Raw genomic sequence first — 16,334 nt, forward strand, 5'->3', positions numbered from 1 at the left:
AGAGAGAATTTCTGTCTGCCTCTCTTCTCCACCCTCCCTCCCGTCACTCCTCCAGACCAGTGGGACCCTGTAAAGATGCAGCTCTATGAGAAGGCAGACTTCGGGGGCCAGGCCTTCGAGGCACAGTAGGACTGCCCCTCCCTCCTGGAGAAGTTCGCTGCGGGAGGTCACTCCCTGCAAGGTCTTCGCGGCTGGGTGGGTTTTCTACGAGCACCCCAACTACCGCGGGCGCCAGTACTTCCCTGGAGAAAGGGGGAGTACCTGCAAAGCCCTGGCGACTGGGGTGCCATCAACCCCACAGTCCGTCCTTCAGGGCGCTTCACTGAATGATTCACCCTCCATCCAAAAACATGTCAAACTTGCTATGATCCATGTCAGGGCACTTTGAGTCTCTGGACTCTGATTTTCTGAGGTCTCACAAATAAAAACCTGTCCAGCAAGCTGAACTGACGTTTAAAGAGTCCTTTAATGTCTCATTGTGTGTCCTCGATTCTTAAGACATCACACTGCAGCGCTCAGTAACACTACATCTGGTCTGAGGTCAGTTAATCTGCATCATCCAGGAGGGAGGATAAAGTCACTGATTTTGGGGATAGAAACACTTTCATCCCAGCGCAGGTCTGAGGTCCACGGTGACGGGCCGAGGGTTGACATGAGTCCCGAAGGAGAAACAGTTCCTCCCGCCTCCCATCAGGACCAGCTCAGGTTCTTTCTAGAGTCTGTCGGCTCCGAGCCAGAAAGAGTGGAGCATCAGAGGCCAGGGCACCGAGGTCTGCAGAGGAGCACAGGGATTTATTAATCAGCATCATGTCGAACACAAACACAAACACACGGTGTGTCCATCGGCTTCACAGTTCAAGGTAATGACCGTAGTCCAGTCTGAGCTCCACGCTGCTCCGCGTGCTGAGGTCGATCACCACGACTGCCCGGCAAACCGCCGTCTGAATGCAGCAAAAACTCCGCCACCCAGCCCAAGCTTCTCACCAATCACATGGGCAGAGTGAGAGTATCTAAAACAACATCAACATGACATCAGACCTTATGAACCGTGTTTTCAGTTTCAAGGGCGGCGTCTGATGTTGTGAAGTTTTTGTCACAGACCTGGGAACAGGAGGGGGCGCACTCTATCCTTTCCCAGGAAGAAGCTCTGTCTGTGGGCCTTAATACGACCGTGTCCCCCAACAGGACCCCCCATCTGTCCAGGCCTCCGAACGCCACCACAACCTCCCTGATGTGGACAGGCTAGTGCGAGTGGCGGGCCTCTGGAGAGCTGCACCCTCTACTGGGATCTGTAAAGTTTACAGCACAACAAACACAAACAACACACACACACGGCGCACACACACACACACCTCAGTGTCTCGCTGTGGGACATTAAAGCCTCATTAATGTAGAGATCAATGAACAGGGCAAACCTCGTCCAGTGCTTGCTGGTCAAGACACAGGAAGTGGGGCGTCACCCAGAGCGGCCTGTGATGTCATTCTTTCCACCAAACACAACAGGAAGTCTTTCCCTGCAGAGGAAAAAAAGGAGAAGGTGGTGAGGCGATGAAAAAAAGAAAGATAAAGAAAGAAAGACTATACGTCCTCTGTTATCTCAACCTTTATGACTGAACGTTGGTAGCGGTGTGCCTGCCATCTTGGCGGCGGTGGGTCCGCCTGTAAGCAGCCATCATGCTCAGCACACAGTCTCACGTGCATTCTGTCTCCGGGTCCCAGGACGCCGGCGCACCAACAGGGGTCCAGGGTTACTCACTGAAAGGCTTGTGATTGGGTTGATGAGGGAGAGGAGGCGGCCATCGTAGACCACAGTGACACATTCAGCAGCCGTCCCTCGGGAGAACCGAAGGCGTGGCGGTGTGGTAGAGCGGCTGAGGAGGACGACACGACAACACAGCTGTTGTGTGAAAATCTGCTTCTCTGTGAATCGGTGATTTTCTACACAGAGCTGGTGGTCCTCACCCAGATCTACTAGACGACGGGCTCCCACGGCTCGACAGGAGCTCCAGCCTCCCGGCTGTCGAGAGAGGAGTCTAGTCACTGCCCCGGCCTCCTCTGCTGGAGCCTCCTGTTAGCAGGACCTGCCCTGGACTCAGCAAGGTGGAAGGCATCCCCAGCACCCCTCCATAACAGACTGGGAGAGTCTTACACTCAGGGCTGCAGGGCTCCACGACGGGCTCATCTGAGTCGGCACCGGACACGGAGACACTGGAGGAAAAAGAAGGAAATACCATTCTCAGCACACTCGAAAACAAAAGAGTTTTAAAGACGTCGTAAGGTTGACGTTACGGAAGGTGAAGGCGGAGCTACTGCAGGACGTGTGAGTAACGCCTAGCGCTGTTGAAGGAGCCTCGAGACGCAGTGAGGACGAGTAGTGGAACATTTCTGTGGCCACCCCTGAGGATGGACAGACACCGCTGTGAAGTGTTCTGTCCGATATTATCACTTTAAAGCCCTTTGGTGTTTTATACAGAAAACTGTAGAACAACACATTTTCACAAGAGAAGAAGAGATTTGCATTCCTGTCAATTGTTTATTTCTAGCATTATAATATGTTTTACATACAAACACATGAACTTTTTGACGATGCTATAGTGATGTTAACGGGTTCCTAGTGCTAGAATACAGGAGGACATGTTTCTGTTATTTTACAACAGGTAGATGGTTTTCAGTGTCTCCTTGGAAACACTTCTGTTGTGTTGTGATATTAGCAGCTCATGTGTCGCCGATGGTTTGGATTTGCATTCTCAGGGCTGCCGAGATAAGTGTCATATAAGCACCTTTTTGTCATATCAGTAAAAAACTTTTTAAGGATAACGTTAAGAACTTTATAAATAGGATGCAGAGAAGTCTGGAAAAACCTCGGACTTGACACAAGCTAAAAGCAGGAATACAACAAGTCGGTACCGTCGAGCAGGCGTTGCTATGGTGAGGTCAGGCGGTAGGTGTACACCATGGAAGAACCTCCTGCTGTGATTTGTGATCGACCTTGTGTGTCCACTGGGTTTTAAAAACAATAAAGTTAGATTCATCCAAAATAAGATGCTTTTCAGACTCAGCTCACCTCATATTCATCAAAAGGCCTCCAGGACCTCCACTCTGCTCCTCTCCTCCTCAGGGACCAGCCCCAGGTAGAAGTCGTTCATGTCAGCAGACACACACACTGCTCCCAGCCTGAACACACACAAGCACAGGCAGCCACATACATCAGTTAGTTAACCTGTCCTCTACACTCTAACATTATAATGGGATATATATAACATATTATAACTATACTATATAGTATATATATATATATATGTGTATACTGGCCTTGTCCAGGAACCTGTGTGTCTGTGCGGCGGCGTCTGGGTACTGTCGCAGGGCGTGCAGGGTTGAGTTTAGTTTCAGGAAATGATCCTGCATGACCCGACCGAAGGGGTCGTGTGGACGGATCTGCTCGTACATTACGAAGAGAGACTGAGGAAGGAGCTTTGCCGCCCAGCAAATGACGACATCTGACCTGGAAGACACACGACACACACCGGATGATCCTGAGTATTTGTCTAGATGTTGTGATCCTGTGATGAAAACACACGCTGATGAAGTCCTCGTTCTCGTTTTACAGATGTGTTTACCATTGTGTTTCCATGTAGGTGAGCACCACCTCAGAGAGAATTAGAGTCGGAGCAGCCCAGTCCAACCCGGCTGCACCCAGAGCCTCCTCCACCTGGGACTCCTCTCTGATATCCAGCCCCAGCAGACGGTACTGACCACTGGACACGTAAACAGGTCCTGAACACACACACACACACACACACGAGCTGATAAAATCTAACATCACTCGAATAACAAGTGTGTTTCAGGCTGGATTTCTGAACAGAGAAAGTGCGCTGACATCACAGACCTGTAGGAGAAGGTAAATGGGGGTCTAACATCCCCCTCAGTGTGATGTTAGAAGTGATGAGGGCGGTCTTTCGCCGAGCGACATCTGGGAAATCCACCTCGAACACAACAGCTCTGTGAAGCTCTTCGTCTGCGTGCAGGCGAAAATACAACGAGTCGAACCCGGCGCCCAACGACAGAATCTAGAGAAAGGGGGAAAGACGACGACAGAGGAGGAGGTGACGGATTTCTTCAGAGTGAAAACCCTCCAACAAAACACAGTGACAGTGACCTGTGAACTCACCTGCCTCCTGGGGCAGTTTTCAGTGATCTGTAGAAACCTCGTCACACAGTGATCCACGGCTCTCCAGCGCACGTAGTAACCCCTGAAGCACACGACTGAACTGAAGGGTCTGATATGTACAACCTTATTTTTCTACTTCATTTGATGGATCCCAGAGGAGAGAAAGCCCAGACAGACCAGTATCATATCACTTATTACATTTTATTACCTGTCACTGTCTGACCCACAGTATAAGCCCAGGTAGGATTAGTCAGTTAGGACAAGTTAATCACAGTTTTAATGATCAATTAATCTTGTAACTGACACACGTGGTTTTGTGTGTGAAGATTTGCTGTTATTCTCTGTTTAAAGTCACTTTAAATTGAATGTATTTGATTTTAAAACTGTTTGTTGGTCGATTTTGCTTTTGTCTGGGATTTTATGAACCAAATGAATAACTGATAAATTCAGAAAAATAAAGCAGCTGATCGTTCATTCAGTCCGATGAGCTTAAAGGTGTCGGCCGACCTGTTGATGAGCGGAGCTCTTCTGGACACTTTGCACACAAAGTGCTGCAGGAAGACGTCGTGGAAGTATCCCTGCGCTGCAGCAGACACCTTGCTCACCACACTGCTGTCGTTGGTTCCCTGCACCTGGGTCAAGCCACGAAACAGAGCCATCAGATGTGTCAATGCCAGTAAGTGTTCAGGTACTTTATGTAAGTAAAAATAATAACATCACACTGTAAAAATAATCCATCCACTTAAAGAAAACTCATCAAAAACAGAAGCACTTGATGCAGAGAAATAGCCACTGTGGGCGTCACGCCGTTGTACAGTAATTTATTAGATTACTGATGTATTCATGTGTAAGTAACATTGAACTGTTGTTGCATTTTATAGACTGTTTAATTTATTACAAAGCTTCATATTTTCAGTGGTGGAAGACGTAATATAAAACTCATCATGTTATTATCACATTAGATTAAAAAAAAAAAAGATTTACAATGAAGATTAGATTATCAAAATATCTGCTGATTCATTTTCTGGCCAACAACTTAATCTATGTTTATGTATGAATATTATTACTGTTTTTATTATCATTCTATTGTTGCTACTTACTACTTTTGTTTCTCTTCATATTTTTTCTTTTCTGTTTTTTGTTCTTATAAAAGGAAAAAATCTATAAAACATTAGTTATTAAAAACAGAAACACTATGTTTTTATTTTAAATTCTAATCTCGTATGTATCTATGAACTGTATCTGTCAGATAGTTTAAGTAGAGGCATAGAAATAGTTTAAAATGGGAATAAGTAAACGAGTTAATGCACTGCACTACTTTCCACCACTGTGTGTTTTCTAAAGTTAGGGTTTTAAATGTGAAAATGTAATTTAGGATGTAAAATAAAGTATATGTGCAATATGCACATCTGAATTGTAGCACTGTGAAAATATACAGCAGCATATAATGGGAATACTCAAGTAAAGTACAAGTGCTTAATATACTTAGTTAGATTCCACCACAGTATATTATATATATATTATATATATGTTTTATTCATATTATACTTATACTTGACTGTATATATCAGTAGTGGGTGAGGTGGACGTTACCGCGGTGTCTCTCCCCTGCTTCTTCTTCTTCGTGTTGGTCGTTGGCATGATGTCGCTAAACCGTCACACACACAGACACTGTGCCGAGCAGAAAATGCGCTTTAACGGGACAGTTTCAGCTGAAGTCCCTGAACACCTCCATGACAGGGAGAGCACGGGTCAAAATAATTCAAACATCCGTCACGTGGTCAAGACTTCCGTATTCCCGCCGCCCTCCCTTCGCTCTTGCGCCCCCCTGCGGTCTGGAGGCTGCAACTACTGCCGTTCAAAACTCCGTTCAGATAACTGTACATTTAAGAGGTCTACTGGAGGAAGTAAACACTCAGGGATCCAACATGGAGAGGGCCCTCACCTCAGTAGGCCTTTTCCTAAAAACCTTTAAGTTTATTTTGTCTCTCCAATCTTAATATTTGAAGTTTTACTGTTTCAGGATAGTTTAATGTTGGTGTGTATGATCGGCTGCAGGCCCATCATCACGTTACTGAGAGCTTCAAACAAGCTGAGATCAGAAAGTGGCTCCTAAAAGTATTTCAAGCAGTTCACACAGAAATTAGATTTGCAACAATAATACCAAATAGCCTGTTCTATTATGCGCTATAAGTAAGTATTATATACATATATATATATATATATATATATATATATAGATACAATTATAAATGCTTATAATGTTTAACAAGTCATAGCTCTTGAAATATGTTCATTTTACTAGTGTTTCTGATCAGTTTTACCATTGAGCAGACTTTGTTAAATGCATTATAAACACTTCATAGCTGATTACGTGTATGTTTACTTGTAGGTTCAGGTATGACAATGAATATTTTAAGAAGCCAAGGCGGCAGCAGCCTCAGTGGGCACTGAGGGCCCAGATTTTTGTGCTATGCTACTGCCTCACTTTTCTGTGCGTAATATATACCATTATTCTTGCGGTCATTTTGCACCTTTAATAGTCATTTTGTGTGTCTTTATCTATATATATACCAATGGCTATTAGCTATGGATGAACAATAGAATGGACAAAAAAACAAAACAAAAAACATTCTCCTAAATGAAAAGGAACCTACTTGTGCAACAACTGAGATGTTTCTAGGCCAATAAGCCTGCTTAGAAATAATAGAAGAGAGGCAACCCTTTTAACCCCAGAAGCTGCCTGAGAATCATCATATTTTTACGTTTTCTTCAGCATATAACGAATCCACTGATAGGTCTCTGTACACTGAATGACACACTACAAACAGGGACTGCTAATATAAAATTCGGATTAGTTAATTTTTCCGATAATCGATAATATTGGACTACTTTCTGTCAAATCAGGCGGCGCTGGCTTCACAATGCGGTTTCTCGTCTTTACGATTGACAATGCGGCACTGAGTGCGCATGCGCCAGCTTACAGGAAGTGTGTTAACATTTTCTCCTACCAGCTGATAGCCAAATTGTCAACAGTTAAGCCTGCGATACCTGCGCCGCTGAAACGACGATATACACGGTAAATACCTGAATGTTGTCCTCGCGGTAGGGACATGTTAGTCAGTTGGACGTGTTGTGTTAACGTGTTTAATCGGGCGTCGAAATTTAAAGCTTCGATCCAGTTTCGTCTCGTCCGAGCTGAGCGGTGTCCAGTTAGCACATAACGCCAGATAAGGGCTTCTGATCTGATAACATGTATTACAGGAGTCATGTCATAGGGAGCGGGTGCAGGAATATCAGCTGATCTCAGTGCGGACTCTTCCCAACATGAAGCCGAGGTTTGACTCGTGTTTCACGGGAGTCTTTTTTTTTTTTTTTTTTTTTTTTTTTTATTTTTTGCTGCAGTGATGATCCTCAGCGCTGTGCTCTGTTGTGGGGGGGGGCATCAGACCGAGGCGCAGCATCCCTGTTAAACTCTGTCCTCACTGCCGGGAATGGGGCATTATTTTCAGACTGTGATCACATCGGGCAGAGATGTAAAGCAGCTGCAATGCAAACGTGTATCCAGCTGTACATTGATATCATGTCAATGAACCCCCCCCCCCCCCCCCCCCACCCCTCCCTCGCGCCTCCTCTCAAAGAGGGATTTTTGTTGCGTTGAGAAAGAGAGAAAAGTGACATTCAGGGGTCATCAGTTAGTTTTAGTTGTCTACTTCTTCAATGACAGAGACTAACATAGTTTAGGTGCAGAGAGATGTCCCTGCATGTTGTCAGTGAGTTTATTTATTGAGACAATAAAACAGATTTATAAAACTGTTTTATTATAGTATCTGGGGGCAGTTGTAATTTTTCCAGGTGCAGCAGTTTGTGTTGGTGTGAATCTCACTTGGTAGAAATTAAAAACACAAATGGATGGAACTATTTGTATAAATAGTGACCGGTTTTATTCCTATGATTGAATATAAGCACTGTTGTTATTAGGGCTGCAGCTGACAATTATTTTATTATTTTATATATTTCATTGATTAATCTACCAATTATTTCCGTGACTAGTCAATAATTTGTTTTGTCTATATGTGTAAACGTCAGAAACTATAGTTTACCACAGCCCCAAGCAGCTTTATTTAAACGTCTTGTTTGATTCCACCTTCAGTCTGAAGATATTCAGTTTCAGTTTAGTGTCATAAACAATGAGGAAAAGCATCAAAGCCTCAGTTTTTGGACCTGGAACCTGCAAATATTTGGTATTTGTATCTGAAAATGTCTGGAAACGACTGATTATAAAAAATAGTTGCTTGTTCATTTTCCGTGAATCAGCTAATCAGGTAATTGTTGCAGCTGTCCTTGTTATTGTTGCCATAGAAAATCAGTGCACCATGACTGTTAGACTGCTGCCTGTGATTATTTGATTATTGGGATTTATTAGGAGTAACAGAAGCCTGTTATTTACATTGTTACCTACAGAAGAAACATTATGCAAAAGATTTGATGATAAACTGTGAAAGAGAAAACTTCAGATTTTATTTGGGGGCAAATGTTTTTGTTGAAGGGCCAGATTTGGCCCACAGGCCACTGTTTACCCACCACTGATTGTGTCACGATGCAGCTGCAATTCAAACTTGTGTGATGTGGATTCATGTTAGATCTCCCCCCTGATAAAACCCTGATCTTCAGACGGTCTGGATCCACTGAGAAGAGGCTTTTGTTGCCTTGAGAAGGACGGAAATGATGTAATCATGCACCAAAATAAAAACTTTTCACTTCCTCACGCAGATCAAACACGGAGAGAAGAGAGGTCCAGACGTCGTCAGCGAGTCCCGACTGCTGTCTGTTTTGGAGGACAGTGACTGACATCCCCCGGGAGGAGGCCCACCAGCCCCCCTGCCGTCTCCTACGCGGGCCGGTATGAGCTCCAGAGGGAGTGGAGGCCGCACCAACGGCACGCTGCCGCAGACCAAGATCTGCCAGTTCAAGCTGGTGCTGCTGGGTGACATGGCCGTGGGCAAGTCCAGCCTGGTGCTGCGCTTCGTCAAGGGACAGTTTGACGAGTTCCAGGAGACAACCATAGGAGGTGAGGAGGGGGGGGGGGCAACAAGGCTGTATGTTAAACAGGTAGAAATACAACAGTGTAGAGATGTTATGATACAAGTTCAGAACTTCATGTGTGATTTTACTGGATGCATCGATCTGTACATGAATCCTGTGTAGAGCTGCAATCATTGATCAGCAAGTATTAGTTAATTTATAAGAGAAAATATCTCATGGTGGTTCCAGCGTTTGTCACACACGACAGTGAAGTGAACTTCTTCGGGTTTTGGACTTGGAAAATATCGATTAATAGAGAAAGTAATTGACAGATAAATTAGTAATGAAAGTAATAATTAGTTGAGGATTAATGATTTAATGTTGCAGCTGGTAAAGATGGAGCTAATTTGAACTACTTTATATACTGCCAGACTCTTTATTTATCTTTATTTAATCAGACGGTCTCATCGAGATTAAAATCTCTTTTCCGAGAGAGACCTGGGAACAAGAAGCAGTCACAAGACACAAACAACAAAGACAACAGAGCTGCACAATACAAGAAACTAAGAGACGAAGAATTAACAAAAACATTTACAACAGCCATAAATACATCAAATAATAAAGATTTAAACTCTCCAAGGGAAATGTAAAACTCTATTTAAATGATGCACAGAACCTGAAACCAGTTCTGCCAACATTAGTGCGAATAGAGGGATGTCGAGGGTTAAGTGAGTAGATATCTTGATCTATAATATTATATTATGAATATAAAGGTATTAGCTGATTGTATTTTGTTTTAATGAAGCTGTCAGATAAATGCAGTATTTTTAGAAGTAGCATAAGATGTGCAGTGACTTCAGTCCTGTACTTCAGGCTGCTCACTGACACTCTGAATAATGATATCCAGTCCTGACCACCGCTTTGTATCATGATGCCTTTATGTTCCTGTGCGATCTGCAAGCTCCATAACGTCCAATACAGTAAGTCTCGTGTACAACGTTACACAAAAAACAGCCGAGGAGTTGTGTTCTTTACGTCACACCCCCCCCTGGTGCTCGGAGAGATATATCACACCTGTACAGCACCTGTCTTTGTATCCACTGCAACATGGTGAGTGATGGTGTGTGTTTTTAAAACCACCTGTTGACCCGTCACCCGTCTGTCTTCATGTCCAGCTGCGTTCCTGGCCCAGTCCGTGTGTCTAGATGACACCACGGTGAAGTTTGAGATCTGGGACACTGCAGGTCAAGAGCGATACCACAGCCTGGCCCCCATGTACTACAGAGGAGCTCAGGCTGCCATCGTGGTCTTTGACATCACCAAGCCGGTACGGTGTGAACAGACGTTTATGTAGTTATTATAGACATCATCCTAATTATTATTCTGGGTAATAACATATATTAATATTAATATTAATATTAATACAATACCAGTAAACTTCACGGCTCTACAGCAGCTCAGGAGCTGAACAGTTTGTGCCGTCACTGATATAATAATAAATTCCTACATTATATGATATGTTTTATTCATGCGCAGCAGCCATGACCTCCGCCTGGTATTTACACACACGTGTTGGTGCTCTATCTGACCTTGGTGCTGTGTTTGTGCAGGAGACCTTTGAGAGAGCCAAGGCCTGGGTGAAGGAGCTGCAGAGGCAGGCCAGTCCCAACATCGTGATCGCTCTGGCCGGGAACAAAGCCGACCTGGCTGAGAAGAGACTAGTAGAGTATGAGGTAAGATACTGCAGTCCACCACCTCCTCATGGGCGACAGCCTAAACTAAATCATAATGCGTGACCTTTATCAACTCAATCACTGCTGACAGGTTACATATTAATAAGTTAGTTGAGGTGAGCTTGGGACTCTGTGGTGCGAGCTCTACCAGGTGAGCCACCGGGGAACAACAGTTCCATATGATTTGATTTGTTAGCTCTGAGTGTTGCGCCCCGGCCTCCAGGTCATATTCTCCTGACGTAAAGGAACATGTTTGTTCGGTACAAGAAACAAAAAAAATCACATTTTTCAGTGAAAATAAAATGAAAAAACGATCATTCCAACTGAAATCGCAGTATCTGCCAAAATATTCGCAATTTCTTTTGCATATCGTGCAGCTCTAATCACGCTCAGTAGTATTAATGGGACTGTGGTTGCTATGAGTAACCACAGTAGTGTGTAAGCCTGGCAGAGAGTGTGTTGCTGGAGGACCTCGTTAATGCAGTTTGCCTTTATTGAGACTGTGGTGGAGCAGCTGCAGGTGATTAAGAGCATTTATTCTGGATGAATTATGACTCTGTGGCAAACTGCGCTGGTGGAAATCAGGCTCATGCTTTACCATGTCTTCACCTTTTCTTTCTAATTGGCTGCATTCAAATCCTGTTGGAAAAAAGTCCTCATGAGTCAGCTGCCGACTGATGGTGTTGCGTTCAAGTGTCATAAAATCTCAAACACCAAACATCTGCCCAGTGTCTGTAAATAAGAAACGTTTTTAGGTCTTTTCAGCTTCTGGTCGTTTTCAGTGTTTGTACCTTTTCACATTACTGCCGATGTCATGCCTGTGTTTGTCTGTGTGCTGCTTGGTACAGGAAGCCCAGACATATGCAGAAGACACCGGCCTGCTCTTTATGGAGACCTCAGCCAAGACAGCCATGAACGTCAATGAGCTCTTCCTGGCCATTGGTGAGTGTCTCCTTCATTCACATCTGAACAGGAAATGAAGACTTTTATTTCAGAAGAGAATCAGATTTAGGCCGTAGGAGTCGTTACTGATGATGATGCTTGTCCGTTAGCAACTCGCTCACTGACTTAAATGACATTTGGTGGGAAGTTAAGCTTTGAAAAAGTGATTATATTTCTGATCCAGATCCAAGAATAAAAGAATGAACATTGTTAGATATGAGAAAAGGAGGCAGGTAGGTAGATGCAGATTTAGGTGTGGATTCAGGATTTATTCGAAAGAATGCTAGGCTAGGCTAACTGTAGCTTACATAGCTTGCATACAATTTTATCTTGAGGTTCCACAATTTTTCCATCTACTGACCAACCTAAGTATTTCCAAATGGAGTTTTTTTTTGCTCAGAGACATCTCACCGTCTCTGCAGCTGAGTTGGGTCGTGAACCCTCGGCTGTCATCACCGCACGGTTGTTGCTGAATTATCTGCTTGTTTCAGTTTGACCTAAATATAATGTGTCAATCTGTGAAAGTGACGTTGTGTGACTCTTGTCCGTCATGGCGTGCGTTCAGCGCAGCAGCACATGACAAGTCATGAGGCAGGCAGCTGCAGTAGTGCAGCTTTTGTTCAGTTTAATATTCATTTTCATATTCTAACATCTGTTTTTTTAATAATTAAGTTATACAATTGAATTACGGTTTTCAGCTTTAATGTGAATACAGAACAGAATTTAAATATTTAATATAAGATATGAGAGATATTTTTTTAAAGACTTTTATGCCACAGAGACTATTTAAAATATAATTTGATACCTGTTTCACCATCGTACCATCCAAAATATGAAAGTGTGATGGAAAACCAGTAGAGATAACATGAACTACAAATATTTATTATTGTGTCACATCTCTTGCAGTACATGATAATTCATTCCTCATGGTAGAATTAATTGATTAATGCAACCTGGAGCCAGATGAGCAGCAGAGAAAAGATGGATGGAAATTAAAAAAGAAAGATTTTTCTTAGAGTTGTAATGATTAATAGGTTAATTGATTAGTCCATAAAAAGAAAAATAATCTGCAAAAATTTTGATAATTAGAACAATTATTTTGTTTCATTTTTTAAAGCAAATATGCCATTTACAGTTTATAGAAACAAAATGTACAGATTTTTGTCACATACAACAGTACATGACAAATCTTTTGAGTTTTAGACTGAAGGATAAAACAAGAAGCAGGTTAGAGAAAATAAATAAAGTAAAAGACTTTTAGAAATTAAATTTAAGACTTTTTTTTAATACCTTCTAATGCCTTCGTTTAAGACTTTTTGAACATTTATTTTCTCCAGAATTAAACATAATAAAAATTACTTTATATTTAGAAAGTAAAGTCTGTTAATTTTGATAAAACTCATCTGAGTTTGATAAAATAATTCACTTTCTTTTTTTTTTGTTTTGTTACTGCAGCAAAAAAGATGCCAAAAACAGACACCCAGAACCCGACACACGCAGCGCGACATCGGGGAGTCAACCTCCAGGACCCAGACGCCCACTCTACCCGAGCCTGCTGCGGTGGGAACTAGACCTCCACCACTCCCACCAGTATTCCACCATCAACACCACCACAGCCCTTCGACCATCCTGTCTCCTTCAACCAACTTACAGGGGTGGGCCTGATGCGGGGGAAACCCGGCATCTACTCACCCACTCCCCCTCCATTCATCCTCCTGTCCGAGCAGACAGAAATTCGAAAGGAGAGAATAAGAGGAAAGTAAAAGAGCAAGCAGAGGTGGAGGGAGAAGACACAGAGGGTCACGTCTGTGTCTCTCGACAAACGACTGAGATTCTGCATTTGGGAAAGTACAAGGGGAGGTGTAGTGAAGACTGAGACGGAGAGAGGAGCAAAATACAGAATGTGGAAGACAGTGGAAAGCCTGTTGTAGTATTTAGCACTAATTGTGATTTTTCTTTCGTTTTCACTCTGCCTTGCAACGTTTCAATCACAGCCCTGTTTGATTGCGTAAAAAAGGAAAATGCACAAACTGAGCAGCACATGCTGGCGAGTGGCCAAGACAGGAAGGGGGGGGTGGGAGGAAAAAAAAAAAAGAAAAAGACAAGGCATAAAATAAAGAAGCCAGTTAGGCTGTGGCTGCTTTCTTCTTCTTCTCCTTGTCAGAGCTTGCGCCTGCTTGCCTTGTCTCCTCCTGGTCCTGAATCGATCAAATCCCGCTGTGAATAACGCCACGTCGTACCCCTGGAATGAAGTGAACCCATGATTCGTAACCCCCTCCTCTCTGTCCTGCCTGACTTTCCCCCGGTGTCAGCTGCACCATCCAGGCCCACATCACATTAAGACCCACGGCACAGTTTTGTCCAGCATACGTCGTACGTATTTATTATCCAGTGTTTTAACTTATCTTGACTGCTGGTAGTGATGCTCCAGTGTCTCTGAGGCACCCAACCCACTCACTCTCCTTTCTGTCCGGATAGAAACTCATGAGGCAAACGATTAAACTTAACTAAAGTTGTGATTTAATGAGGTTCTTTGATGACACATCTGGCCCAGCAGACTGGCTTGTTTCAGAAAAGATTTGGCTTGGTTTTCGGTGGCTTGCTTGAGTGCTCATAGGGGAAATATGATTAGCATCGCAGGCTGTAGCTCTTTACAGCAACAATATAGACTTGATAGTGAGTGTTTGAAGCCACAGGACTTTAATAATGCTATGTATGAGCAGGAAAACGTTAGCTGTAACTAATTGCATGTCTGTAGCAGAGAAAGCACTCCTCAAACCCAAAGAAAGTAGTGATGCATCAAATACTTACTGAGCACCTGTTTTTAATAGAGAGCTTAATCTAATTTTTCATTTATTACAGTGAGTGACAGCCCATGTGCGTCTCTGCCCAGATTAAAATATTGGCATCAGATAAATAAAATACTGGGGGCCTAGAAGAATCCTTAAGGGTGGAATGAAAGGCAGGAAAATATAAGACCTGCAACAAACCTGTACCCAGAAAACCTGCCCGTCTTGTGTTTCACGTGTTCCTCATCTGTCCCTTGTCCTGAGGCTAAGCTGTCGGTGAACATGAAATCATAGTGATCTTAAATGGGTTAACTGATTAATACGATGCTCTTAAAACAGAGTTGCGTGCTTGGTTGCTGTCCAGAGCTGCTTGGCTGAAGAAAATGAGGAAGGAATTGATGAAAGAAAAAAACAAAAAAAAAAAGAGGAAAAAAACAAAACAAAACTAAAACAAACAAAAAACAGAAGTGCCTATTCCCAGTTTTCTTTCTCTGTGAGTCATGTTTGAGGCTTTCTTTAACTGTGTGCTTTGTAGGCAAAGTGCAGGAAAACCACCTCTGACATCAGCTTGTACCATGAACCAATAACTCGGCACCCTGTCGTTAGGCTATACTGTATTGGCTCTTTGTATGGATGTAGAGAGATCTTGTTGAATACACTGTATGTTATATATTATTGTCTTAATTTTACTGAAAGTGGATGTTGACTTTAGCAGAGCACACTTGTGAACCTGGAGTGGATCGTTTTAAAAGGGGGGTCTAATCGATGTTATAAATCTGTTTGATTTAAACAAATATTGGTGTTCAGGAAACTTTTTGTTCTGCTTTAATTTCACAACCACGGATATTACAGTGAGAGTTTGGGTTATTTGACGTGGGGGGGTCGTGTGAGGTACTTATAGTCAGTGTATTACCCGCAGTAGATTCAGATCAGTGCGCTGCCAGTTGATAGAAGCAGTTAACAGAAGCTGAATGATGTGTGATGTTTTAACCACTTTTAAAAATTTCCCAGGAAAAACCCTAAAATCAGTTTAAGTGTACGCTTTATTTAGAAAATTTTCACCGCTTTATCTTGCTGTCAAACAGCACTTTCCTTTGGAACTACATTTTCTCAACTGTTGAACTACCGTATTACTACGCACAAGCGCAACTACTGCGCTAAATGTACGCGGTAGTTCAACGGTTGAGAAAATGTAGTTCCAAAGGAAAGTGCTGTTTAACGGCAAGATAAAGCGTTGAAAAAATTCCACATCAAGCGTACACTTTGTTCACCGCTTTATCTCGCCGTCAAACAGCCACCTTTTTTTGGAACTACATTTCCTCAACCGCTGAACTACCGCATTACTACGCACAGCTCTGAGTCAAACCGCGGTTCTGCGGACTAATAGAGTGTGCGCCGTAGTTGCGCTTGTGCGTAGGAATACGGTAGTTCAACAGTTGAGAAAATGTAGTTCCAAAGGAAAGGGTTGTTTGACGGCAAGATAAGGCGGCGAACATATTCAAAATTAAGCGCAAACTTAAACTGATATTATCTTTTTTTTTTCTACGGGAAGTGGTTAAAACACTTTTTTTTGCGGATGACCGTCGCCACAGCATCTGTGCCGGTGCTCGCGACAACTTCTGTAAACTGAGAGCGCGCCGATCCGAATCTACCGCAGGTAACACACTGACTGTAGGT

The 16,334-nt window shown here is 43.2% G+C and overlaps 2 protein-coding genes across 2 annotated transcripts in view; one reads left to right on the forward strand and one right to left on the reverse strand.

Annotated features, from left to right (window-relative positions):
* The window catches only part of lcmt2 (leucine carboxyl methyltransferase 2), a 9,838-nt gene extending 3,947 nt beyond the window's left edge, over positions 1-5,891 (reverse strand). The window contains exons 1-6 of the mRNA XM_022740657.1: positions 5,762-5,891; positions 4,676-4,800; positions 4,169-4,250; positions 3,887-4,067; positions 3,618-3,774; positions 3,313-3,502 (exon numbers count right to left, since the gene is read on the reverse strand). Coding sequence (XP_022596378.1) covers positions 3,313-3,502; positions 3,618-3,774; positions 3,887-4,067; positions 4,169-4,250; positions 4,676-4,800; positions 5,762-5,809 — 783 coding nt within the window. The 5' untranslated portion in view covers positions 5,810-5,891. The remainder of the gene's footprint in view (positions 1-3,312; positions 3,503-3,617; positions 3,775-3,886; positions 4,068-4,168; positions 4,251-4,675; positions 4,801-5,761) is intronic.
* A 1,271-nt stretch (positions 5,892-7,162) lies between these two features.
* On the forward strand, positions 7,163-15,839 carry LOC111218236 (ras-related protein Rab-5B-like). Its single transcript, XM_022740432.1, has 6 exons — positions 7,163-7,247; positions 8,942-9,239; positions 10,369-10,520; positions 10,804-10,926; positions 11,775-11,868; positions 13,324-15,839. The coding sequence occupies exons 2-6, from the start codon at positions 9,074-9,076 to the stop codon at positions 13,437-13,439; spliced, it is 651 nt and encodes a 216-aa protein (XP_022596153.1). The 5' UTR covers positions 7,163-7,247; positions 8,942-9,073; the 3' UTR covers positions 13,440-15,839.
* Positions 15,840-16,334: the final 495 nt, after the last annotated feature.

The sequence above is a fragment of the Seriola dumerili genome, unplaced genomic scaffold, assembly GCF_002260705.1.
Source record: "Seriola dumerili isolate Sdu_G_001 unplaced genomic scaffold, Sdu_1.0 BDQW01000052.1, whole genome shotgun sequence".
Classification (NCBI taxonomy): domain Eukaryota; kingdom Metazoa; phylum Chordata; class Actinopteri; order Carangiformes; family Carangidae; genus Seriola; species Seriola dumerili.